This window comes from Aythya ferina, assembly GCF_964211825.1.
Source record: "Aythya ferina genome assembly, chromosome: 34".
In the NCBI taxonomy this organism is placed as follows: Eukaryota; Metazoa; Chordata; class Aves; order Anseriformes; family Anatidae; genus Aythya; species Aythya ferina.
Window position 1 is genome coordinate 482,464 of NC_140331.1, and position 26,304 is coordinate 508,767.

At 52.5% G+C, this 26,304-nt stretch overlaps 2 protein-coding genes and 2 long non-coding RNA genes across 14 annotated transcripts in view; 2 read left to right on the forward strand and 2 right to left on the reverse strand.

Moving 5' to 3' along the window:
- Positions 1–9,066, reverse strand: part of LOC311425847 — a 73,586-nt gene extending 64,520 nt beyond the window's left edge. The window contains exons 1-4 of one of the 3 annotated variants that reach the window (XR_014686452.1): positions 8,929–9,066; positions 8,139–8,314; positions 7,278–7,409; positions 5,237–7,037 (exon numbers count right to left, since the gene is read on the reverse strand). This is a non-coding gene — a long non-coding RNA (uncharacterized lncRNA). Of the gene's footprint in view, positions 1–5,236; positions 7,038–7,277; positions 7,410–8,138; positions 8,315–8,928 lie in introns of those variants that run through there. The other 2 variants (XR_014686453.1, XR_014686451.1) reach the window with 2 other exon arrangements.
- A 1,341-nt stretch (positions 9,067–10,407) lies between these two features.
- Positions 10,408–26,304, forward strand: part of LOC311425839 (uncharacterized protein) — a 329,482-nt gene continuing 313,585 nt past the window's right edge. For 6 of the 8 annotated variants that reach the window (XM_084501866.1, XM_084501868.1, XM_084501864.1 and 3 more), the window contains exon 1: positions 10,408–10,540. The gene's annotated coding sequence lies outside the window, so the exon portion shown is untranslated. Of the gene's footprint in view, positions 10,541–22,959; positions 23,278–26,304 lie in introns of those variants that run through there. The other 2 variants (XM_084501861.1, XM_084501863.1) reach the window with 1 other exon arrangement.
- The window catches only part of LOC311425795 (uncharacterized protein), a gene marked incomplete at its 3' end in the record, with an annotated part of 311,807 nt that continues 296,064 nt past the window's right edge, over positions 10,562–26,304 (forward strand). The window contains exon 1 of the mRNA XM_084501806.1: positions 10,562–11,066. Within this exon, the coding sequence (XP_084357932.1) occupies positions 10,967–11,066 (100 nt within the window). The 5' untranslated portion in view covers positions 10,562–10,966. The remainder of the gene's footprint in view (positions 11,067–26,304) is intronic.
- Positions 12,950–17,607, reverse strand: LOC311425851. 2 transcript variants are annotated; one of them, XR_014686456.1, is made up of 3 exons: positions 17,557–17,607; positions 14,219–14,349; positions 12,950–13,238 (listed from the first exon to the last, which is right to left on the reverse strand). It is a non-coding gene; the product is annotated as an uncharacterized lncRNA (long non-coding RNA). The 2 variants fall into 2 exon arrangements; XR_014686457.1 differs by lacking the exon at positions 12,950–13,238 and adding an exon at positions 13,920–14,025.

Consider the following 26,304-nt stretch of genomic DNA (forward strand, 5'->3'; position numbering starts at 1 on the left):
TGAGTAACTAAAGGTTGGTGAATCAGCCCTTTTCCCTGTGTGCCTATGAGTCCCCTTTCTTCCCAAATTTTCCCAAATGGGTGGACTATTCCATAAGCATATTTAGAGTCTGTATAAATAGTGCCACTTTTTCCTTTCAATACTTCTAGGGCTCGTAATAATGCATAAAGTTCACGTGCTTGAGCGGACCAGGCAGCGCTGAGTGGTCCCGATTCTATTAGGACCATATCTCCATTTATGATGGCATACCCTGATCTTCTTTTTCCATCTACTACTTTGGATGATCCATCAATAAATAATTTTCCCCCTGTTTCTAATTCTGCCTCCTCGAGATCGGGTCGGATTTGGGTTGGCAATTCAATCGCTTCCATGCAGTTATGTTGTAGTTCTGTTAGGGGTTCCCCATATAGAAATTGGGCAGGACTCTGTGCAGCAGTTACTTTTAGTTCTAAATCAGGGGAGTGGGTCAGGATGGCCTCATACTTCAGCATCCTACTATCAGTTAACCATTTCTCAGCCTTTTGCTGGAGTACTCCCCTAACATTATGTGGAGTCTATATCTTCAGAGGTGCCCGAAAAGTGCCTTTTCTAGCTTCCTCAATCAGTAAGGCAGTAGCCACAATTGCCTGGAAGCACACTGGCCACCCCCTCCTCACAGGGTCTCATAGTTTGGAACAATATCCCACACGTTTCTTGATTCCTGCCCATTCTTGAGGTAGTACTCCATATGCAGTTTGGTTAGAAACATTTACAAATAAATAAAAGGGTCTTTCTAAATCTGGGAGGCTCAGCACTGGAGTTTCTATTAACGTTTTCTTGATCAACCTCAACTTTTCCTCATCTGCCTCATTCCACTTCATTTTTTTCTCCAGTCAATTTTTCATATAAAAACTTTGCCTTTTCACTAAACCCTTCAATCCAGGGCCTACAATATCCCAAGAGGCCCAGCAGTTGCCTCACTTCCTTCTTTGTTTTGGGTGATGACAGGGCTAAAATCCCAGATGCCCTGTCAGGATCCAATTTTTTCTTTCCTTGGCTAAGCCAATGTCCTAAGTACCCTATTTCCTTTTAGTGGTCCTCCGTGTCTCTTTTTCAGTCTCCCCAGCTATTAATAGGTCATCCACATATTGCAACAATTTCACTTCCCCCTTTACCTCAAAAAGCTGAAACAATTTTTCTAAGGTTTGGCCAAATAAATTTGGCGATTCAGTAAATCCCTGAGGAAGTACAGTCCATCTAAGCTGTTGTCGCCTTCCTGTTTCGGGGTCTTCCCATTCAAAGGCAAAGTAATTCCGCGACCCTTCACTTAATGGGAAGGCCCAGAAAGCATCCTTCAAATCTATTACACTATACCATTTATGCTGAGGTGTTAGGTGGTTTACTAAAGTGTATGGGTTAGCCACCACTGGAAATTTGGTTATGCTTCGCTGATTCACAGCCCTAAGATCCTGAACCAACCTATATGATCCATCAGCCTTTTTTACTGGCAAAATGGGGGTATTCTGTGGGGACATACACGGTTCCAGCATCCCCTTTTGGAGCAACCTGTCTATAACTGCTTTGAGTCTTTTCCCCTCCAATGGGATAGGATATTGCCTAATCCTTATTGGCTGTTGTGGATCCACTACTTCTACTACCAAGGGTTCCATATCTAATTTTCCTGAATCTCCCTCTTGATACCATACTTGTGGGTCTATTTCTCCCTCATCTTCTTGGGTTAGGGTATATAGCTGAATTTTTAGTTCTCCCCCCGGCTCTTGATTTCCAACCCTAATCTTAATAGTAAGTCCCTTCCTAATAGATTGTGCTCAGCCTCAGGCATCAGCAATAGGTCACTGAGACATAGAATCAGAGAAGAAACTATTTCTATATTTTCCAATAGAGGAACCTTGAAGGGCTCACCTTTTGCTCCTACTACCATGGTATTCCTCTTTCCTTCCTTAACCCCTTTTGGTAATTTTCTAATTGTTGATTTCTCCGCTCCAGCATCTACCAAAAAATACACCTCTTCCCTCTGGGGACCTATTAATAATTTTATCAAGGGCTCATTCGATGTTCGGGTCCCAAAAGATATAGCCCCTGACACCCCTAGTCTTCCTTAAACATTTCTTCATCCTGTTTCTTTTTTTTTCCCCCTACTGTTCCTCTGAAGGTGCCCCTTTTTGCCACAATAGTAACAGATCGGGATTCTATCTTGCTGTCCTTTCCATTTAGCCATGGGTTCTCTTTCACCCTGGTTTTTTCCTGATCCTTTCCTGCTTTCCTGTCCACTTGGTTTTTGACATTCCCTTATTGCTGCCGTAAAAACATTTGCTTTTCCCTTCTGTTTTTCCCCATCTCTCCTCACATAGACCTTTTGTGCTTCCCTCAAGAATTCTTCTAATCCTTTTTCATGCCAATCATCAAGTTTCTCCAATTTCTTTCCGATGTCTTCCCAGGATTTTGCTACAAACTGGGTTCTCAACAGTGCCCCTCCTGCAGGGGAATCAGGATCTATCCCCGAGTACATCTGAAGGCTTTTTCTCAGCCTGTCTAACCCTTCAGTTGGAGATTCGTCTCTGCACTGACACTCATTAAAAGCTTTATTTATATTTTGTCCCCTTGGAACCGATTCCTTTATCCCTTGTAGCATTACGGTCCTAAGCTCCCTCATATTTTGCCTCCCCTGAGCAGCCTGATGATCCCACTTAGGGTTGGTATTTGGCCATTTCACATCCCCTGGAGGACCTCCCTGGTTTTGTCTTTCCCACAGTCTCATTCCTGCTTGCCTGATCATTCCTCTTTCTTCTCTAGTGAAGAGGATTCCTAATATGGACTGCATTTCTTCCCAGGTCTACGTGTTTGGACCTAGGAACTGGTCCAATCTTTCGGCAACTCCTAAAGGCTCATCTGAAAGGTTTCCCATTTCCTTCTTAAAATTTCTTACATCCGACGTCTTCAAAGGAACCACTACAAACCCTATTCCCCCCTGGTTCCCCCCAAGGGCTACCTCCCTCAAAGGGCAAAGGCCTCCTACATCATCAGTCCAGCCTCCCGTTTCACTTTCCTCCCTTTCTGTGGCCCGTATCTTACTTCTAGTCCTTTGTGCAGGAGGAGAGGGATAGAGAACAGGGGCCACGGGCAATCGACTTTCAAAACGTGGCAGTTCTGGTTGCCATGAACAGGGAGGGGGTATATTATCCAGAGGTTCCCATTCTTCCTTTCCCCTGTCGGTTCTTGTATTTAAAGCGAATATTTGTTTTGGGGGAAATGCGTTTGAGGCTCCTACCCATAGAGCCGCATCATCGCTTTCTTCTTGGTTAAAAGGCTCCTTGGAGTTAACATAGCCGTTTAATGCCTGACATACCCAATCCTCAAAGGATCCAAAAACTGGCCAAAAAACATGCGGCCTTAAAGGTTCCTTTGGCCATTTTATCACACAAAATTGAGCCATTTTCTCTTTATTTTTTCCTTTCCTCCATTCCCAAACATCCCAATATATTAACATTGTCCCTAATGGGCTCTCTGAGTCTCCCAGGTCAGAGAATCTACTTTCCCCCAGACCCATCCTGGAACCTTCAAGTAAGTTCTGAATCCCTGGAACCCTCTCAGAGGTTCCAAATCCCTGGAAACCTTAAAGAGGTTCTGAATCCCTAGCTGTGTTTGCGTAGAGGTGTCTTGCAAGCGGTTAACCCACCCACGAATTCCTGGACCGATCGCTTCGGTCCTTCACCGGCCGAGTCCCTCGCGGGAGATCAGAACCGTGCTTAGAAGACCTCCGCACTCACTTCAGAACTACGTTCCATCTCAGTCACACCCTTACACAGTCACACAGCCGAATCCCACCCAACCGAACGGTATACTCACAAATCCTCTTTGTTCGGGTCTTCGCGCGCAAGATTACGGGTCACTGATGGAGAGCTCTTTTTTTATTATTATTATTTTGTTACTTGCCTCTTATGTTCAAAATCTTGTTGAACTCTAGCGCCGCTATCGGCAAGGGCCACTAGATGGGGCACCTCCCTTTACCGGTCGCAGATCCAAAGTCCAAGATCACATCGGGGTCACCAATTTGTTATAAATGAAGTCTCAACTCTGAATTTAGTAGCATAAAAGAATATTTATAAAAGGCAAGTAAACAGCGCTGGGTGCACGGGGAGTCTATGCTCTACCAACACGCACACGCACCCATCCAACTTCCCAAATCTATAGAGGACATTGCTGTTACATCTTTACAAGAAACCCCAGTATGCCTATACATACGGATATCCTATCCCCGCTTCATGTTAGAATTCTCTTTGTGGTGGTCCTTGTGGGTGAAAGGCTCACGGTTTCCCCATCACCGTTAGCAACCTTTTGTTCCAGACTGCAGGAGCGGCTTCGACTGTCTCCTCTTCTGCACATGCTCTGCCCACCACAAGGTTCCCGAAAGCAACAAAACGGGATTGCTTTTCCCACGTTCCGTTAACCCTTGAAATCACACTAATAATATTAGTATCATATAACATTCAACAATAAATGTTAACAGTTCTAACCAGCAACCCCCCCAGCAACTTCCATGCCTTAACAGTGGAGAAAACAAGCAACCCCAAACGGCAGGGCGTCGCCTCAATCACCCTTGTTTCCTCTAAACATTCCCAAAACTCCCCCTTCTTTATTAACATCAACCATTTTTCTGACACGAATTACCACTCCATATATAACAAGAACAAGGGTGGAAATCAGGTCTGACAGGGCGAGGGCATGCTGCAGTCAGAAAAGATGGCAGAATCAAATGGCGTCCGCTTAAGCCCATCAAACCACACCTTCAGAATAAAACTAAGGAAAACTGGGAGTTTCTGTTCACAGGACAGGATCATCGGACGACCCCGTAATCCGTATACCCCAGTGACAAGACAAGCCCAACAAGGATGGTTTGAATCATGGTTTAACCATTCACCGTGGTTAACCCCCCTGATATCTGCCTTAGTAGGGCCGATCGCAATGATCCTAACACTGATCTTTGGACCTTGTATACTAAACACGCTTGTGTCCTCTGTTAAAAGCCAGCTAGAGAAAGTTAACATCATGTTGGCAGAACACCAGCAACTGCTCAGAGTGTATTTACTCAGTGTTATCCCCAGTTATCCCAAGTTACACCCCATTATGACCAGTTACCCCCTAGTTTTCTCCTGTTTATTGTGCCTTATGCTTTTTATTCAAGCTACGATGTCTACGTCCGAAGATTGTTGTAAAGCATAGAACTAAGACAGGAGCAGAGTTTTTTTGATTGTTATATTTAAGCTAATTTAGTTACACATAGGGAGGGGGGAAATGTAGGTAGTTAGGGTCTGGCAGCCCAAAGATATCGCGCTGTACGGAAAGCTAGAGCCCCTCCCTTCATAGGCAATAGCGTGTAGTTTATGATGGAAGCAGACGCAAGTGTCGTTGTGAACCCAAGCTATATAACACTGTGCAACTCAGCAATAAACGCCGTTTGCCATCGACCACATTGGCGTCCGTGAGCTGATGGCCCGAGCGGCCTGCGGTTGGTCGCCGTGCCGTTCCTCAACCAGGTCGCCACTGCCAATGAAGGCAACAAAGGAGCCCAGCGACGCCTCTGCTACTGGGACCCTGACAGACCAGGGGGCCAGCTCTTGCAAACGCAAAATGCCAAAGCTCAAACCCAGGCTACCGACGCCATCACCCCATCCACGGTGACCCGAGCTTTGATTGCCCGGAGCTGCAAGAACATCGTCAGAGGGTTCAGATTCCAACCTCTTGGGTTGGAGCTCCTGGCCAGCCTCTCGGGGTGGCCAAGAGCTGCGGTCCTGCTGGCTCCCGCTGCCCTGGGCTCCTCCAGGACCTAGTGGAGGCCAGGCAGAGGACATTTGCCATCTTCATGCTCATCCCCTGCAGGTTCCCCAGCTGATGGACATGGTGGTGTCCCCGGTGTCAGCCGTGGCCTCCCTGACCTTCTCTGACTGTGTCACCATCTTCCCCGAGTGAGCATCTTTGCGGCTGTGGCCGCTACTCGGGCTCGGTAGCATTTGCCCTTGCACCCATGAGTGCCCAGCCAGGGAGGTGGATGGGAACCAACGCCTGCTTCCCATCGAGGCCTGGGCTTCTTTGTCGCCCACTTCCCAGGACGGTCCTTAAGGACAGTGACTCTATGGCAACGTCAAAGTGTCTCCGTGAGATCGGGGGCAGTGGTGGTGCCCTGGCTCACGCCGATCTCTTCTGGAGGAAGCATCCAATTCCAAGGACCCCTCTGCTTCTGGGACAGTGACACACCAGGGGGCCAGCTCTTCCAATGGCAAAATGCCAAAGCTCAAACCCAGGCTCCCAGTGCCGTGCCCTGTAGGTATTAGAGCCAGCCTGCCCAAGGCACCCAGCGACCCCTTGACTTCTGCGACACAAAGGGGCCACGTCTGCTCATCTTCAACCACCAAAGCTCGTACACAGGCTCTTCACACCGTTGCCTATAGGTATGAGCGCCAGCCTGCCAAAGGAGCCCAGCGACCCCTCTACTTCTGGGACACAGACCGCCCAAGGGGCCAGCTGTGTACATCTTCAACCACAAAAGCTCCTACCCAGGCCCTATACACGCTGTTGCCTATAGGTATTAGAGCCAAACCACCCAAGGAGCCAGGCGATGCCTCTACTACTGGGACACCGACACACCAGGGGGCCAGCTCTGTGCATCAGCTGCCAAAGCTCAAACCAAGGGAGGGAAACGGCGGGACCTGAAGCCATCCACGGGGTCTGCGTGTGGGCAAAGAGCCCCAAAAACCTGTAGCAGTTTTTGCTCAGAGTCTCACTCCCTTCACAGAAATCCATCTGACAGAGGACGGACAGACAGTGGAGGAAAACACAACGATGTTTCCAGCTGAGGGACCTTCTCCACGGCCTCCATGGCCAGGAACCTCCCCTTGCTGGGACAAGAGCTGGGAAGCTGCCCCCAGAGCAACGTGGAGAAAACCTGCACATCCCTGGAGGGGAAAGGAGAGGATGCGACGGCAGCTGGGGAGAAAAAGACAGCACCATTTCCATCCTGCTGGACGCTTTCACAACGGAACCTGCAAGTTAAAATGATTTTTCCAAGTGCTTCTGCTTGTCACGTAAAATTCTGTACAGCAATTGCGGCACTTCAGACTCACTTGGGTTTGAGGGGGATTCTATTGCTCAAGAATTTCAACTTTTGATGGGAGAGCAGAGTGGGAGCAATTCGCTCAGACACCAAGCGATGGGAGAGAAGAAAGGACGAAATAGGCTCTTTCCTCTAGGAAATAGGAAAGGGGTGTTTAGAGCTGGCTTACCTGAACCATGGCTGAAGGACCGGAGCCCAGTCTCTTGCTCTCCACGTGCTGCTGCCTCAGCACCACGGAGGAGATGGGCATCTGGTTTTGGGGGGGTGTGCGCGTGTCTACCTTCTGGGGACAACTTCCAGGCTGCAAAACATTTAAGAAGTCAACCTAAGATTTCCCCTGGGGGGCAGAGGGCGCAAGATGGCTCCGTATCAAGTTCGCCAGCGCTGGGGCTGTGGCTCCAGTGCCAGAATGTGCTTGTGTATATTGGTCAAGGCTGTGCGTGTTTAAGAACTGCTTGTGATTTTGTAGAAGTAGATAAGGAGAACAGAACTCTCCGTAGCAAAACTCACGCTAACTTTTCTCTTTGTAACTGTCAGAACCGTTGGCTGTGACTTTCTCTATTTGGCACCAGGGGTATCCCACCAGCTGATCAAGTCTAACAACACAATGGATCGTAAGTTACTACAATTTTAAAAGGCATTCAGGAAAATGGAGAGAAGACTCTAATCACTGGCCATCATGAGACAAAGGAAGTAAGCAGAGTTTTGCAGAGAGTAAAACAAGACCCAAATCACAACTGATGGGATACACTCTGGATGGTCGCCAACTGCAACTGGGATTTTGAACACCTCGAGACACCCAAGTATTGTTTTATTCCTATTAGTTGGTATAAGTTTAATACTGTCTTTTGTATTGCTTGTTCGGAATTGGAAGTTGTTACAACGCATGTCCATGTTAGCTTCCTCCACAAACGTGCATGGCAAGCTATGGGGAACATATCATAAAGAGCGGGAAGACAAATTTTCGTATTAAGTAAAAGAATTTACTAGATTGTCCAGAAAAGGGGGGAATGCCGTTGTATAAACTCACTTTAGGATAGAGTAAATCTTGTGGTTATAATAATGAGGACAAAATTGACGACATCTTGTGATCTGTCGACCCTCTCTTCTGTTGAAGCATCTTGTTATTAGAAACATCGCGTTGTCTGTCGCCCTTCAGTTCTGCTGGAACTTGAGCTAACTTGAGCCAAGTCGGCATTCCTGTGGCTTGGAAAACAACTGACTCAGCCCCCCCGGCTCCGCCCAAACACCCTCAGGGTTCCCCCCAACACCTCAAGTCCCCATCCACAACACCCCCACAAGAAAATCCTCCAGAGCCCCGCCAAACACCCCCCGGCCACCCCATCCCCCCCAACCCTTCACCAGAGTCTCCACCCCCCCAGACACCCGTAACACCCCCCTGCACCCCCAAACTCCCTCCAGAAACCTGCCAGGGCCCCCTCAGCTCCCCCCCACAATCCACCAGGAGTCCCCAATCCTCTCAAGCCCCCCCGCAAGCCTCCCCAAACAACCCAAAGACCTCCTGCAGACCTCCCTCCACCAGAACACCCCACGTTCCCCCAGTCCCGTATGTCCCAATGTCCCCCCATGTCGCCCCACTCCCATACGTCCCCTCCATATCCCCTCGAGCCCCCGCTGTCCCTACCACATCTAGGCATCCCCAAATCCCATGTCCCACCCCAGCCCCAAGTCCCCCCCATGTCCCCATGTGTCCCACGTCCCCTCCGTGTCCAAATGTCCCCCCAGTCCCATATGTCCCAGTGTCCCCCATGGCTCCACGCCCTCCCCCCCTCAGGTCCCACCAACCTCCCTCCACCTACGATTCCACTTCTGAGGCTGCTCTGATGTCTCTAATTCTAGGATTCTGGGATTTCTCCTATTCTGCCATTTCTGCCATTCCGCGATTCTGTTCCTATGATTCCAATTTCTCCAATTTTAGGACTCGATTGCGCGACTCCTCCGATTCCTCCGACTCTTTGATGTCCTCCCCCCAGCACAGAGGTGCCTGGGCAGGCAGCAGCCTGTTGGTGCCGCCGTCACCGCGGGCAGCAGCCAGCACTGCCCGTGTCACCACGATGTCACCGCGACACGGCCATCGACAAGAGGCTGCGCGATGGGTCCTGCGCCAGCGGTACCGAGACGTTCGGGCAGGAGGAGCTCCCAGGTGGCTGATGCCAGCAAGGAGCAAGCTGCTCGCACCAGGTGGACCACATTAGACTGCTGGGAGAACAGTGCTATGGAGCACGTCTCTGCGATATGAGGCGTCACTGACCAAGGTGCGAGCACCCCCAGCACTACAGGAGCGCGGCTGAGCCCCGTTTGGGGCTTTCTGTGGGGAGGACCTGGCTCTGTGGTCAACTCGGGGGGTCTCCGTTTGGGGACGGAGATGTGACGGCTCTTTTCCTCTGCCACCAAAACACGGGGGTGGGGGTGCTGGAAGGCTGGCAGCCACCAGAAGCAGCATGTGACCTGATTTTCCTTGCCTTCCAGAGCGATCTTCTATCTGGGATGCTGTGTCAGCCTACATCCGGGAGCACCTCCAGCTGCGCCAGGTGGGTTGGCACCTACGTCGCCCTTGTTCCCCACCCCAAAAGCAGGAAACTCACCCCAAAAGGCCCCACCAAGAGACCAATAGGTATCGCACAAGTGCGGTGTTGCTTCTGGTAGGTTGGTGTGGTATCTCAGGGCTGACCCCAGTTGCTGGAAGCCCCTGGGTCCCCTCAGCCTGGCTCCCAACAGCGGGAAGTGCACAGCAGGGCCCGAAGCACCGTTCCTGGATGAGACCACCTCCGGCTGATCCTTAACCTTCGGCCCTTCCGTTCTCTGCCACTTGCAGGGCGTCCGAATTCCCACTCTTGGCTGCTTTGCCGTTGTTTCCAAACGGGTCGAGGTTGGGAACAAGTCCCTGACGGTGCAGTGGCCCACGTTCCGCCTGGCCAGGAACCTCATCGTTGCCCACAGCCTCACAGCCAACAAGGAGTACCTGCCAGGTAAGAGGGTGCAGGAATCCCTTGCTGCATGGATCTCAGGTGCTTCTCAGAAGCAAAGCACTGCCTGCACGGAGCAGGTCCCAAACTGAAGCCTTTCTGGGTGACGACTGCCATGAGCAGCACTAGGGAACACGCGGGGAAGGGCCGCTGGTGACCGACTCCATCCCTCTCGTGTCGTTTTCCAGGCCATAAGGAGCTGGAGCCCCTCCATCTCCCTGAGGTGGCTGCAGCTGCCTCCGTGTCCTGGAAGAAGGTGGAGAGCTGCATCCAAGGCACCACGTCCCTCATCTCTCGCAGCCTGGGGAATGGGGAGAACATCGCTCTCGTGCTGAAGGACATTGGGGTGCTCCTCATCGAAGGCACGAGGGTGGAAATCAAGTTCTATCGTGACTTCTTGGAGAGCCTGTCAGAACAGGGGAGCCTTCAGAAGGCTCTTTTCAAGGTGAGGGTTTTGTTTTCCCCATGGCCTGGGCAGCAGCAATGCTTGCCCTTGGCCCAGCAAGACCTCTTGGCTTGGAGCTCTTGGCCAGCCTCTTGGGGTGGCCAAGAGCTGCGGTCCTGCCGGCTCCCGCTGCCCTGGGCTCCTCCAGGACCTAGTGGAGGCCAGGCAGAGGACATTTGCCATCTCCTTGCTCCTCCCCTGCAGGTTCCCCAGCTGACGGACATGGTGGTGTCCCGGGTGTCAGCTGTGGCCTCCCTGACCTTCTCTGGCCGTGCAATCATCTTCCCCGAGTGAGTATGTTTGTGGCTGTGGCCGCTGCTCGGGCTCGGTAGCGTTTGCTCCTTGCCAAATGTGTCCGTGAGCGGGTGAGCGTGGGGAGTGGTGGTGCCCTGGGTCACGCCGATCTCTTCTTTTGCCAGCTATATAATGGACAAAGCGCCCCAGCTATCACCCGGGGAGCGTCTCAAGGCCCGCAGGGATGACAGGCAGGAGAAGGAACAGGCTGTGTTGTCGTCTTCCAGCCAAGGTGAGAGATACAAAGCGGCTGCTGGCTCCTCTTGTGCCACAGCTTCATGCCAGCTCAGCACAGCCTCTTGTCTCCGGGCCTCCAAAATGGAGCCCTGGTATGTGACGTGCCCAAGGTGCCTGTCCCTGGGTGCTGCAGGAGGTTGGGGATCCAAAACACCCCTAAATTGGCTGTACCCAGCTCCTCTCTGCCAGAACTTGGCCCCCAAACCACGTCACGGCCTAAGATTGAGCCGGCTGAGGCTGGTGCCAAGGAGGGCCGAGGCCCCTGCAGATGGAGGCTGGGAGGGGAGCACAGCGGCCCCTGGGACAGCGCAGGAGGAGGCCTCAGCACCCGGCGTGTCCCGGCTACAGCAGAGTCATGGAAATGTTCTGCTGACATCTCTCCTTGCCGATTCCAGAGAAACGGCCTGAACTGCCACCCTTCCTGTCGTGCAGGTGGAGGAATTCTTTTGGCTCTGTCCTTTCGGCAGGCTGCCGGTGATGCCCAAGCTGCCTCCTGCCATAAAGGAGCTTTTGCACAACCAGCTGCAGACAGGAACTGCGCCCAAAACAGAGCCCAGGAGGAAATCGAAACAAGAGCCCAAAACAGCAACCGGTGCAAGACCAGGGCCGGGCAAAGGCTGAAAGATGTGGAAAACGTCAGGAGAGCAAGGGCCAAAAAGCAGCAAAAGCCCCTCCTGAAGTCAGGAAGCTATCCAGCCTGGAAGCCCTGCCAGAGACGGAGCGAGTGAAGCGCCCCGAATCTCAGAAAGCCCCAGGCGCGCTAGAAACACCCATCGTGTCCATGCTGTCCCTGCCGAGCTCGGAGGGCAGCCTGCCTCAGGAGCCCAGCGACGACACCGCTACTACTGGGACACAGACGGACCAGGGGGCCAGCTCTTCAAAACTGCAAATGCCAAAGCTCAAACCCAGGCTCCCGACGCCGTGCGCTGTACGTGTGAGTGCCAGCCTGCCCAAAGAGCCCAGCGACCCCTCTGTTTCTGGGACACAGATACACCAGGGGGCCAGCTCTGCGCAACTTCAAGAAGCAAAGCTCCTGCCCAGGCTCTCAACGCCGCTGCCCGTAGGTAAGAGAGCCAGCCTGCCCAAGGAGCCCAGCGATGCCTCTCCCACTGGGACAGACATGCACCAGGAGGCCAGCTCTGCTCAACATCAACCACCGAAGCTCCTCTTCAGGCCCTGCACGCCATTGCCAAAGGTAGTAGAGCCAGTCCGCCCAAGAAGCAGAAAATGCCAAAGTTCAAACCTTTGTCCTTGGAGCTGTGCCCTTATCCTATCAGAGCCAGACCACCCAGATGTAGGCTGACACTGCATCCTCAGCCACCAGAGCTCAAACCCAGGCTCCCGCCGCCGCCACCCAGTCCAAGGTGACCCGAGCTTTGATTGCTCAGAGCTGCAAGAACGCCGTCAGAGGTGGCAAAACAGGTGTGTGATCCACATCCCTGTTCCTTTGGCGGCTCAAGCCTTGGAGGCAAGTAGTTCTGGGGACAGTGGGGCCTCTCCAACAAGATCTCAGTTTGGAGCCGGGGGTTGGCTCGATCCAAGAGGAACCTTGGGCTCCTCCATGGCTAGCCTCAAGTCCCTCAAGCTCCCTTCTGTTGCCACGCAGACACACCAGGCACACACATGCAGACACACGTTATTTGGCAGCATTTAGAAGGCCTAAGGAAGCAGGAGGCTGCTCTTGGCCCGAGAGGAGAGTGTGTGTTTGCAGCTGGGTGCTGGTTTCCAGGCCGGGTGGGAAGAGAGGGGCTTTGTGGGTGGGCCTGGCAGAGCTGAACCCTGCTGCTGGCCGGGTCTGGGGATGGGGTGAGCAGAGGGAGGGAAACGGCAGGACCTGAAGCCATCCACGGGGTCCGCGTGTGGGCAAAGAGCCCCAAAAACCTGTAGCAGTTTTTGCTCAGAGTCTCACTCCCTTCACAGAAATCCATCTGACAGAGGACGGACAGACAGTGGAGGAAAACACAACGATGTTTCCAGCTGAGGGACCTTCTCCACGGCCTCCATGGCCAGGAACCTCCCCTTGCTGGGACAAGAGCTGGGAAGCTGCCCTCAGAGCAACGTGGAGAAAACCTGCACATCCCTGGAGGGGAAAGGAGAGGATGCGACGGCAGCTGGGGAGAAAAAGACAGCACCATTTCCATCCCGCTGGATGCTTTCACAACGGAACCTGCAAGTTAAAATGATTTTTCCAAGTGCTTCTGCTTGTCAAGTAAAATTCTGTACAGCAATTGCGGCACTTCAGACTCACTTGGGTTTGAGGGGGATTCTATTGCTCAAGAATTTCGACTTTTGATGGCTAGCCTTGTTTGGGTAAAGGCTCATCGGTGGCTTTTGATGGCAAATTGCAGGCTTTGGTGGTCAGCTTAGTCCAAGGACTGAATGCTTCTGCCCCTGAGCCCCGCATCTGAAACTCCCAGCAAAGAATCAGCTACCGTTTGCTGCGAACCCTCTAACCTTACTTAGCTTTCCGTCTTCCCTCGACATTTCTCTCTGTATTTTTTCCCCGGACCTGCTCTTATTTCTTTTTGCTCTGTTTCTTGACTGTGTTTTCACAGCCCTCTGCACCCTTTCTGATGAGTGCTTTTTCCTCATCAGACCCGAGGGAAGTGGCAGAGTTGAGGGCACAAATCTTTTCCTCGCCTATTTCCAGGCTGCTGCCAGCCCACAGCACTGCTCTGCTCGGGGGTCGCTCACGCCACACGCGCCAGCGGCTTTCTTAATGCTCCCCCTGAGACCTACTGTCATCATTTTGCCTCAACTCCCCCCAAATCCTCATCCCAGTGGCAGAAGGCTCTCTTAAGCACCTCTTGGGGCAGGGGAGGACGAGGAACAGCAGGTGGAGGAGCTCTGTTTCTCCCCCCTCAGTTCTCCTGGAAAAGCTCTTCCTCTGTGCTGGCTTCTCCCCTTCTGCCGTGGCAGTGCCCCCTCCTGCCTCGTCCTGGTGCTTCCCTGCTCTGAGAGATGGAGCAAGGATGTTCTCATCTTGACACCCTCTCAGCCCTCCCTCCCTCCTCTTCTCACTGCTGGCCACTTTGGGAGAGCAGAGCGGGAGCAATTTGCTCAGACACCAAGTGACGGGAGAGAAGAAAGGACGAAATAGGCTCTTTCCTCTAGGAAATAGGAAAGGGGTGTTTAGAGCTGGCTTACCTGAACCATGGCTGAAGGACCGGAGCCCAGTCTCTTGCTCTCCACGTGCTGCTGCCTTAGCACCACGGAGGAGATGGGCATCTCCTTTTGGGGGGTGTGCGCGTGTCTACCTTCTGGGGATAACTTCCAGGCTGCAAAACATTTAAGAAGTCAACCTAAGATTTCCCCTGGGGGGAAGAGGGCGCAAAATGGCTCCGTATCAAGTTCGCCAGCGCTGGGGCCATGGCTCCAGTGCCAGAATGGTTCCTTCTACGAGCTCACCCGTCACGTTTCGTTCTTAACTGTCCCAGTCCCTACTGTCCCTCAACCCTAACTGCTAACCCAAAGGCCAAACTCAAAATAACCCCAAATCCAAAAAACATGCCAAAACCCAAACCATAAACCTTAACCTCCAACAGGAAGCCCTACCCATAATCTCAACCAAAAACCCAATCCTACACCTTCTAACCCCTCCCCTAAGGATACCTGCCATCCCTCAATGCCAAAACAGAACTCAAGCCTTTCACCCTAACACTTAACCCCATGCATAAACCCCAAACTTAACCCGTATTCTTGCACTCCAACTCTAAATCCCGAAGAAATAATCACAAACCATAATCCCCAACCCAGAACTTTGCCCCTCAACCCCTTTCCCACACCACTACCCCTAGCACTAACCTCTACCCTAACCCGAAACCCGAACCCAGGGACCTGCAGGCTGGGAGGTGTCCGGGAGCACAGCTGAGGTGGGACCAGCGCCTGGTGACGCTGGCGACGCTGTCACCCTGCCTGGCCACAGCACAGCTGTGTCACCCACCCCAACGGCTCCAGCGACCACAGCTTCCCCCAGCACCTCCCAGTTGGGTGACCCCAAACTGCTGACACACGAGGGCAGTGCAGCCCTCGAGGGACCCAGGTGGGCTGGGACACCGGGGACAGGGACCTCAGGACACTCACCCATGGTCTGGGGCAGGAACGGGCCCAGAACTGGGGGCAGACACCACGTCCTGCCACCACCACCCAGGGGTCCTGCTGTCCCCAGGGACCCCCAGGACCCAGAGAAGCTCCCCACTGCCCCCAGGGAGCCCATCAGCAGCACTGAGGGCACACCCAGCCACGTGCTGGGCTTTCGGAAAGTTTTTCCCTCAAAATCACACAACACAGCACAAACCTCTCACCTGCTGCAGTTCTTCAACATCACTTTTTAACCCCAGCGTCACTGCGCCAACCCAGCCGCAAAGACACCGACGCCACCAGCAGCATGTGGAAACCTCCCCCACCCCCCTATCCCTTGTAGGGAAAATGGTTGCACATCCTGAACAGTTCTCTACGTATTCCTACTGCCAAGCAAAGCCCTGTTCAGTGGAGGCAAAAGGGGTCAAGAAAGGGCTTTTCCACTTGTGGGAATTGAAGTGTTTTTGCAGAGTTACATTGTTTAGAAGGAGGGAATGTGGTACTGAGATATGCTTACAGTGATAAGAAAGTTTAGCAGGCGACCTTGTAAAATGCAGACAATCAGACTTCTTAGGACAATTAGGTGAAAATCACGGTGTCAAGTCAGATAAGTGAAGAAGCATGACCACTTCAAGCAGTAAAAATGTCAAAAGAAATTTGAAATTTAACAGGCCAGCGACTGAAGGCCATGCATTGTTTGTGAAGCATTAGATAGATTGTGAATCTGGATTACCCCCTCAGTGGGGAAACAGGGGAGGGTCCTGCCATCAAAAGGTATATAAACTGTGTTTTGGAACTAGTAGATGCGCTCTCTCCTGCTTGTGGGGCGCCCGCCATTGCAATCGCGAATAAATTGCTACTTCACTGAGATCCTCGCCTGAGCCTAAGTTATTGGCTACGGAGTGTTTCTCACACACTCATTGCTGACTCGGAAAAGCTCCAGAAGAGTTGGTGCTGGGTATGGACACGGAGGGCTGGAGATGGCAGAGACAGGTTTTGGTTTCTGTTTTCCTCCCCCACAATCACAACTTTTGGCTCCCCAAGGCTGGGGCTGCCCTGCACGGGCACAGGGAGGAGCAGCTGTGGCAGCCGGCAAACGCAGCCACAAATTACCCAGGACAAGCAAAAGCAAAGAAAACCACCCCAAGCAGAACGTGACCTCCTTTCTCACCCGCTCCCTCTCTGCCTTTCTCAGCTTTTCACTCACCAAAACGACAAATGGGGCTTAGCCACGCACCACAGCCTGCGGCTCACGACCAAACCCAGCACATTCGGGTTGTCAGAGCTTTCCAATTCCCCAAACGCTGGCTTCTGCACGCATTTTAGCGGCCCCCCCTCAGACAGAGACCACCCCCGCCGTTATTTCTGGGGGAGGGCAACTGTAAAGGGAATACAAATGCAAACCAGCGGCACCTCTCCGGCCTCAAAATGGCGGCCGCGCGTCTGGGGAAAGCCTCCGTGAGGGGACGCCTCTGCTCACAGCGCTGCCCCCTGGGCCCCACAACCAAAGCAAAGAAGAACACCGGCAGAAAAAGGCCAAAAACGGGTGAAAACGGGTTACTGGGCCCGCCGGGGAGGCTGCAGCAGGGCTGCGACGCCTGGACGAGGCGGCGGCGGCTCTTCAGCGCCTCAGCCGCGGCCCGTGAGCGCCGCCATTTGGGAGAGGAGGGAAAGCGGCGGAGGGGGCGATGGGCGGGAAAACCCTCGCCCCTGATTGGCTGGTGATGGCTGGAGGCGGGAAGTGGCAGCCACTCAGGAAGCGGGGCGGGCAGCAGCCGCACCTTGATTGGCTGAGAGCTGCCGCCTCAGCGAGGGCGGGAAGCCTGAGGCGCCTCCGGAGCCTGGGGACCCCAAAAAGGTACCCCCAAAAACCCCCAGGGGCCCCCCCAACAATTCAGGCCCCCACCCAAAACCCCTCAGGGCTCCCCCCAAACACCCCCTGGCCACCCAACCATCTTCCAGAGCGCCCCTAAACACCCCCAGGACCTCCCCAACTCCTCCTAGGCCCCCTTCAGGCCCCCGCACAAAACACCCAGCCCCCCCCAACCTCTCCGTGTCCCCAAAGCATCGCCAGGACCCTCTCGAATCCCCTCATGGCTCCTCCAACCCCCCCAAGAGCCCCTTCGGGCCCCCCAAATGCCTCCAGGACCCCTCCAACCCCCCCCCCAGGACTCCCCTGAACCCCCAGGGCCCTCCCAGATTCCCCCAAATCACCCAGCCCCCCCTGAAACCCCTGAGAGACCCCCAGACATCTTCAGCACCCCTCCCAAAGCGCCTCCAAACCCCCCAAGGGCCCCTAGACTGCCCCCCAAAAGCCTCCAGGACCCCCCAGCCCTGCCCCCTCCCCCTCAAGCCCTCCCCCCAACCATCCCCAAGAGCCCCCCTCCCCCCAAGGGTCCCCAGACCTCCGCCCCGACACCTCACGACTCTCCCACGCTCCGTCAACAACATGGCTGCCCCCCCTTGGGAAAAGCCCCTTTATTGCCCCCAACCGCGGCCCCGCCCCTGCCTGGAAGCGCTGCGATTGGTGGGGAGAGGGAGAAGGGGCGGGGCTTGTGCTTGGAGCGCTGAGCCACGCCCCTCTCCAGCGGAGGGGGGAGAGCCCCGCGGCAGGGGGCGTGGCCCAGCCCCAGAGGAGGGGCGGGGCTCATGCAGGATCAGACCAATCAGGTGAGAGGGGGGCGTGGGTTGACGTGGCAAGGGCTTGGGAGCGGGGGGCCAGAGGGGTGGTTGCTGTGAGCAGGATCTGGAAGCTGCCCCGTGGTTGGGAAGGGCCCCGCTGGTTTGCAGAGCTGAGCCACTAAGCGATGTTGTTTTGCGCCTCTGTGAGAGCAGGTTTAAGACGGGAAAAAACGCTGCGCCACACAGCAGCTGCGAGAGTGAGAGGAGCGAGGAAGAGCCTTGCAGGCGCCAAGGGCAGTGAAGAGGGAGGGGGAGGGGGAGAGGTGCTCCAGGCATGGAGCAGAAGTCCCCTGCGGCCTGTGGGGAGGCCCGTGGTGAAGCAGGCTGTCCCCCTGCAGCCCATGGTGGAGCAGGGTTCCACGCTGCAGCCCGTGGAGGAGCCCACGGTGGAGCAGGTGGCCCTGCACCGATGGAGGCTGCGGCCTGTGGCAGAGCCCTGCCCGAGCAGATTCCGGGCCGGAGCTGTAGCCCGTGGAGAGGAGCCCACGCAGGAGCAGGTGAGCTGGCAGGAGCTGCTGCCCGCGGGGGAGCCAGGTTGGAGCAGTCTGCTCCTGAGGGATGGAGCCCGTGGTACAGACCCATATCTGGAGCGGTTCTGGAAGAGCTGCTGCCTGTGGGAAGCCCACGCCGGATGAGTTCATCAAGGACTGCATCCCGTGGGTGGTGTTTCCACCCCCTCCCACGATACACAGCCAGCACACAATACTTCTGGAGTCCGTTTCAGTGTCAGTTTCAGGTCCTCAGGTCCTGGCGCTACTTCCCACTTATCCTCGTGGACTGGTCCTTTCACGCGGCTGGCATGAGTCCACCCCTTCTCCGCTGTCGGGACGGCCGTTTCTGTGGTAGGGGCCTTCCCATCGTGGTGTTAAAGACGTCTCTTTCCAAGTCTTAATTAAAACCTTGTCCCCGGGTTTTATCTTGTGAATTGCTGTGTCTAACGGAGGGCGTTGCGCTACCAAACCTTTTGCCCGGAGCTCTATCCGTTGGTTCATGAGTTGTATTAAATAAGGTCTTAACTGGGCATCCTGTAATTGGGGGTGATCAAGTGGCAATTCCAAGCCATAGGGCATACCATATAGCATTTCAAAAGGAGAAATTCCTACCTCAGTCCTGGGCTGTGTCCGTATGCTTAACGGTGCAAGAGGTAAACATTTTACCCAAGAAGCTTTTGTTTCCAGCATTAGTTTAGTTAGTTGTTTTTTAATGTCGCCATTCATTCGCTCTACCTTTCCAGCACTTTGGGGATGCCACGGAGTGTGGTATTCCCAGCTTGTTCCTAGAGCTTTCATAGTCTCTCGAGACGCTTTGGAGACAAAATGAGGGCCTCGGTCAGAGTCAATTGTTTCTACAATTCCATATCTAGGAATAATATTCTCAAGTAGTATTTTTCCCACGGTTTGAGCCGTGGCCCTTGCCGTCGGAAAAGCTTCAACAAAATGTGTAAGATGATCTACAATCACGAATAGATATTTGAACCTCCCTGTTTTTGGGAGGTCTGTAAAGTCCAGTTGAATTTTAGCAAATGGTCGGTGAGCCAATTCCCGACCTCCCGATACTTTTTCTCTCAAGTGTTGGGCGTTTACCTTTCTGCAAGTTAAACAATCATTTACAATTCGTTTTGCTATATTATACATTCCAAGACACATATACTTTATTGCAAATTGATCCACCAATGCTTGAGTTCCCCAGTGGGTGTTTTTGTGAAACCTTTGTAATAGCCTCAGAGCTGTGGATTTTGAAAGCATTTCCCGTCCGTCGGGTAGCACCCATTTGCCTTCATCTGTTTCTTTTATTCCCATTTGAATCATTTTGCTCTTTTCTTGTAATGTGAAGCTAAGCAGAGTATAAATTGGCCTATGATGGGAACAATGTGACTATTTCTTCCCGTCCTCCCATTCGTAATCATAGCATGGAAATTTCCTTAAATCATTCCTGCAGTCTGAGCAGTCTTCCCTTGTTTTTAGAATTCGCACGGTCATTAGTGCCGCTCTTTTAGCCTCCTGGTGTGCCAAATGATTCCCTGTGATCTGAGGGGTGAGGCCCCGCTGGTGTCCTTTAACGTGTACTACAGCAATGTCTTTAGGTCCTCTGATAGCCTGTAAGACTTGGGTAATCGGTTCTTGGTGTACTAATCCCTTTCCCTGTGAATTGATGAGCCCTCGCTCTTCCCATATTTTACCAAATGTATGTACTACCCCGTATGCGTCTTTTGAATCTGTATATATTGTGCCACTTTTGCCCTTTGACAGTCTTAAGGCCCGTAGTACAGCATAGAATTCGCAAGCCTGGGCAGACCAACTTGGACTTAAAGGTCCGGATTCAATTATTTCAAAAGTTTTCCCATTCCCTAATGCGTACCCTGATTTGCGCTTCCGTCCCGCTATTCGTGAAGACCCATCTCCATATATCTGTTCCCCTATACGTAACTCTTCTTCCTCCAAATCAGGTCTCAGTTTTGTTTGCTCTTCTGTATTTTGGAGGCAATCATGTTCTAAGGGCTCGTTCGGTTCCCCATAAAGAAACTGAGCAGGGTTTTGTAGGGAAGTTGTTGTTAATGTTAGTTTTGGGGAGGAAATTAAAATTCCTTCATATTTTAGTAAGCTGGCATCTGTGAACCATTTTTCTGCTTTTTGCTGTAGTACTCCCCGGATATTGTGTGGGGATATCACCTTGATCTCTCCTCCGAAGGTAATTTTCTGTGCTGCTTCTACTAATAAAGCAGCTGCTACTACTACCTGTAAACAACTTGGCCAGCCCCGACTAACCGGGTCCAGCCATTTAGATAGATAAGCCACAGGCTTTTTACTCCCTGCCCATTCTAGGGCTAATACTCCATCTGCAGTGCCCTCAGTGCTGTTAACAAATAAGAAAAACGGTCTCCTCAAATCCGAAAGACTCAACGCTGGAGGGCGTGCTAATTCTTCTTTCAATTTTTCTAATTGTTTTTCGTCTTCTTTGGTCCATTTTAGCAACCCATCCTTAGTCAATTTCTCAGAAAGAAATGTAACTTTGCCGCTGTAATCTTCACTCCATTGTCTACAATAGCCAGTCAACCCTAATAGTTGTCGTATGTCGCGTTTAGGGGTGTAGCTGATTAACCGTTACGGGCCCGGTCGTATTCCGGGTACTGAACCGGTCAGACATTCACCAAAAACGCATTAACCGTCTGGGGGTCTGCTTGGATTCAGAACACTGAACTATCACGGATAACCACCCTTACCCTCGTTGCACTTAATGAGAGCTATGACAATGCAATCAAGTATGGTTTATTACAGCAACAGATAATCAGGTTCTTTTGGATTGCCAGCGGTAGTGACAAAAACAAGCTAGCGTGCATGAAATACACAGGTGTTACAGGCGTTACAGGTGCACGGCCTAGAAATAAACGCGTTAAAAAGATCAAAGACTCTAGAGAGATTTATAAGCAAGTATTCAGATCTCACCCAAAGGCGTCCCAATGGGGGGGGGGGGAAGAGAGGCTCAGCCCGTCGACTGATCCCAGGAGTCAGGAGGTCCTAAGGATGTTGTATTTCCTCGGGATGGTATCTTCCCTGACATCCCCTCTCTCTTGGGCCAATTTATCTTATTTTCTATCCTTTAGGTGGAGCTTGAGTGGCTCTAGTCAAGCATCTCTTAGTTATGATTGGTGTAAAGTTTTCCCGTCTCCGTTTAAAGTAATAGGCTCCGAGAAATTCAGGGCGCATGCTTGGTGAGGGGTGGTCGCACGTTGGAGGCAGGTAGCTTTTGGGATGGAGGTGTGTTTTGGTATTATAATGATCTAGGGTACAGCATTTGTCAAAACATGACATGTCTTTGTCTCAGGGTGGCAAAAAGTGCCTACCCTGAAAGCCTCTTCAGTGCTGTACCTTTTCCTTAAAAATGTGAATGTTAGTTTTATTCTCCTAGTTACTTCAGGCAATTACACCACAGTCGTACCTGCCTCTTAGTTCATGGGGTCATTAAAGCCAATATCCCACTGATTCTGTCTGGGTCTAATTTCTTAGTTCCCTCACTTAGTCGGTGGCCCAAGTATTTTACCTCTTGTTCTACAAACTGCAGCTTCGATTTCGAGACTTTCAGTCCCTGCAGGCTAAGAAAGTTCAACGGCTGTATGCTGGCCTGCCTAACAGTATCTTCGTCTCTCCCTGCTAATAACAAATCACCTACATGCTGTACTAATGTTACTCCTGGTAACCCAATCGTCAAAGGACCCAAATACGGGCCAGTAAAGGTGGTCTCCTCGAATCTGTTTACCACCCCAAACTTCAACGCAATAATGTATCATTTTTACTTTATTCCTTCCCCGCCTAAAAGGGGAATCATCCCAATTTTGGATCCTTAATCCCAAAGGACTACCTGGAGGAATAGGGGGTAACCTAACATCTGTCGTTACCCCGCCCATGGGACCAGAGGGCTTACTCTTCTTCTGTCCCATCTTCCGGAGCGCCTTCACACACACACGCACGAATCGCTTCCCCCTTTTCGTGGCCCAGTCCCTCGCGGGATGTGGGAACCGCACTACCGAGGGGTCCGCACTCGCTTCGTCCGCAATTGGACGTCTCACAACGCTACGCTCCAGGAAAGCCAACCCCAACCGAACGGATCACCGGCCTATACTTACTCACTCCTGAGTCTTCGTTCGGTCTTCGTGCAGAAAGATTACTAGGGGTTGCCGGCTTTATTTGCTTGCTGCCGAATCTAGGGTTCGTCGGTGAAGGGTTTGAGTGAAAGCAGTCCTAGCAAAGGCCGCTGAAATCAGTGGGGCGCCCCCTCCGAAGGTCTTTCAATCAAATTGCCTTCATCCGAGTCACGGCACCAAATTTGTTATAAGTTGCCCCCTTCATTAATTTTCAGAGAGCATTGCATTAAGAATAGAAAGGAATTTATTGAGTAAGCAACAGCAAGCAAAACAGCGCTGGGCGGCCGGGGAGTCTCGGCTCCGCCAACGGCGCGCACCTCACCCCTGCCAGGGTCCCTTTTTCTATCTTGGTAATTCCGGGATTACGCAGCACATCCTGGGGTATTCTGCGACTGCGCGCACTGTTGCTAGGGGGTCGTCTCTGTCCCTCTGGTGGTCGTGAAGATGAAGGCCGTAGTCTTTCTTGGCGTTGTGGTTCAACTTCTTTTTTGTTTTTTTTTTTTGGTCATGTTGGCCCAGCGTGAGACAGGAAGGCAGGATGTTGCTACACTAGTTTAGCAACTTATCAGGAGATGGTTAGATGAGCTTTGCAGCAGTGTCTTTGAACAAAAGAGGCAACTGAGATGCAGAAGGAGAGAAGGGGAGGGGGTTCTCTTTTTTGTTACATTAAGCAAAGGAATTTTCATAGTGTCTAGCCAAGCACTGTACATCTCCTTACTTCAGCAGGAAGCTTTTGCAACTCCCGCTCCTCAAACAGAACTCCTTGTTTTTATAATACAAAAGACAATGAACAAACATTTATTGTGTATTCCAGGTGGGACCCCACAACACAGGGGACGAGAGTGACCGAGAAGGAGCGGCAGAGAAGAAGTGCGGTAGAGTGACCATAACCCCCGTTCCCCTGCGCCGCTCGGGGGGAGGAGGTGGAAGAGGGTGGATGGGGGGGGAAGGTGCTTTTGGTTTCTTTCCTTTGTTTTGATTCAAAGATGGAAGCCGAAATTCCTTGAAGTGGTATATTCTTTATTGCAACGCTGGATGCACGGGGGATCTCTCCAGCTATCGTGCATACCCAAAGCGGAAAGCAGTCTTGAATTTCTACAATCAATCTATCAATATTCTACAAGCGCCTCTACGTATTCATTCCCTATCCCCGCCTGCCCTGGCTTCTCATGCTAATTAGCCTTTTGGCACCTTGCGCCTGCGTCGAGCCTCCCAAGCCTTGTGGGCAGGGGTCTTTGGGAGGAAGACGCCGAGTCTTCCTCACAGTGTACTTTTCACCTTTGGTCAGGGTTGTGCTGAGTTGGCACGTTTCTGAATTGCAAGAGCTGGCTGTTGCTAATTCTTCCGTTTGTTGGCTCTTTCTCATGAATTGCAATGTCCAGTTTCGAGCCTTATAGTCCTTCCATTTGTTTCTCTGTCCGCCTGCCGCTTCCTTCTCGTGAGTTCCAGTGTCTTGTTTCGAAATACACAGTCCTTGTCTGGGGATTGTCCTTGCCTCCCCAATGCCTCCTTAATCAGTTTCTCACTTCTCTAGCTTGTTAGTAATAAGCAATAACTCTTCCTATCTCCTTCTGCCGAGTCTGTTTTGCCTGTTACAAGAATTACTGCGTGATCTCCTTGTCCTTATCTCCACTTTGAGCCCTTTTCATCATATTTTCTCCCCATTCCTCTTTGAGGAGGGGGAGGGAGAGAGCGGCTGTGGTGGAGCTCGGCTGCCCACTCGAGCGGAACCACGATAGAGGGGCCGTGCACCCCCCACCCCATAGATCCCCTCTGGGTGCCCCCACCCCATAGAAGCCCCCCCAGGTGCTCACCACCCCATAGAATCCCCCCCTACCCCACAGACCCCCCCCGTGGCCCCATACGTTCCCTTATGGCCTCCCCATGCCATATGGCCCCACGGACCCCCAATGTCCTCCTGTGCCCCCCCAGTCCCATGTGTCCCCATGTCCCCTCCACGTTCCCTCCATGCCCCCCATCCCATGTCCCCATAATGTCCCACATGTCCCATGCCCTCCCCATGTCCTCGCGTGTACCCCCAGTCCCCACATGTCCCCTCATGTCCCCACCTCCCCCCATGTCCCCATTCCCCCACCCACGCTCCCGTGTCCCTGTCCCACCCATGTCCCCCCAAATCCCCACGTCCCCCCCACGTCCCCACATTCCCCCATGTCCCCTTGCCCCCCAAGTCCCCACGTCCCCCCTATCCCCACGTGCCCTGCATGTCCCCCATCTCCCACGCCTCCCCATACCCCCCCCACACCCCGGCAGGCCCCCAGCCCGTGGTGCCCCAGTAGAGGGCCAGCACCTGCTCCACGGGGCTGCCTTCAACCCCCCCAGGCACCCCTAAACACCCCCCAGACTCCCACACACCCCGAAACTCCCTCCAGAAACCTGCCAGGGCCCCCTCAGCTCCCCCTCACAATCCACCAGGAGCCCCCAAACCTCTCAAGCCCCCCCGCAAGCCTCCCCAAACAACCCAAAGACCTCCTGCAGACCTCCCTCCCCCAAAACACCCCACGTTCCCCCAGTCCCGTATGTCCCAATGTCCCCCCATGTCGCCCCACTCCCATACGTCCCCTCCATATCCCCTCGAGCCCCCGCTGTCCCTACCACATCTAGGCATCTCCAAATCCCATGTTGTCGTGTTAAGGGGTGTAGCTGATTAACCGTCACGGGCCCGGTCGGATTCAGAGTACTGAACCAGTCGGACACTCACCAAAAACACATTAACCGTCTGGGGGTCCCGTCAGACATTCACCATCAACGCATTAACGGCCTGGGGGTCTGTTCAGACATTCACCAAAAATGCATTAACCATCTGGGGGTCCGTTCGGACACTCACCAAAAATGCATTAACTGTCTGGGGGTCTGGTTAGATTCAGAACACTGAACTACCACGGATAACCACCCTCACCCTAGTTGCACTTAATGAGAGTTATCACAATGCAATCAAGTATGGTTTATTACAGCAACAGATAATCAGGTTCTTTTGGATTGCCAGCGATAGTGACTGTCTGCAAAAGCAAGCTAGTATGCATAAAATACAAAGGTGTTATAGGTGTTACAGATGTTACAGGTGTTATAGGTGTTGTAGGTGTTACAGATGTTACAGGTGCTATAGATGTTATAGATGTTGCAGATGTTGTTATAGATGTTATAGATGTTACAGGTGTTACAGGTGTCACAGGTGTGCAGCCTAGAAATAAACGCATTAAAAGGATCAAAGACTCTATAGAGATTTATAAGCAAGTATTCAGATCTCACCCAAAGGCGTCCCAATGGGGGGGGGGGAAGAGAGGCTCAGCCCGTCGACTGATCCCAGGAGTCAGGAGGTCCTAAGGATGTTGTATTTCCTCGGGATGGTATCTTCCCTGACATCCCCTCTCTCTTGGGCCAATTTATCTTATTTTCTATCCTTTAGGTGGAGCTTGAGTGGCTCTAGTCAAGCATCTCTTAGTTATGATTGGTGTAAAGTTTTCCCGTCTCCGTTTAAAGTAATAGGCTCCGAGAAATTCAGGGCGCATGCTCAGTGAGGGGTGGTCGCACGTTGGAGGTGGGTAGCTTTTGGGATGGAGGTGTGTTTTGGTATTATAATGATATTATAAAGAGCAAAAAGTACACTAGGGTACAGCATTTGTCAAAACATGACAGGTCTTTGGCTTAGGGTGGCAAAAGGTGCAGCTTTGTGCACAAGAACAATCGAGGCCCCACCTGATTACAGAGCCTAGCCGTGGTGTCTCCACTCCACTCTACTACGCTCCGTGCTGTTCCGTAGTGCTTGCACACCAAGTTTCCCCAGCGAGATAGCATCAAAGGTTGGGAGCCTAGG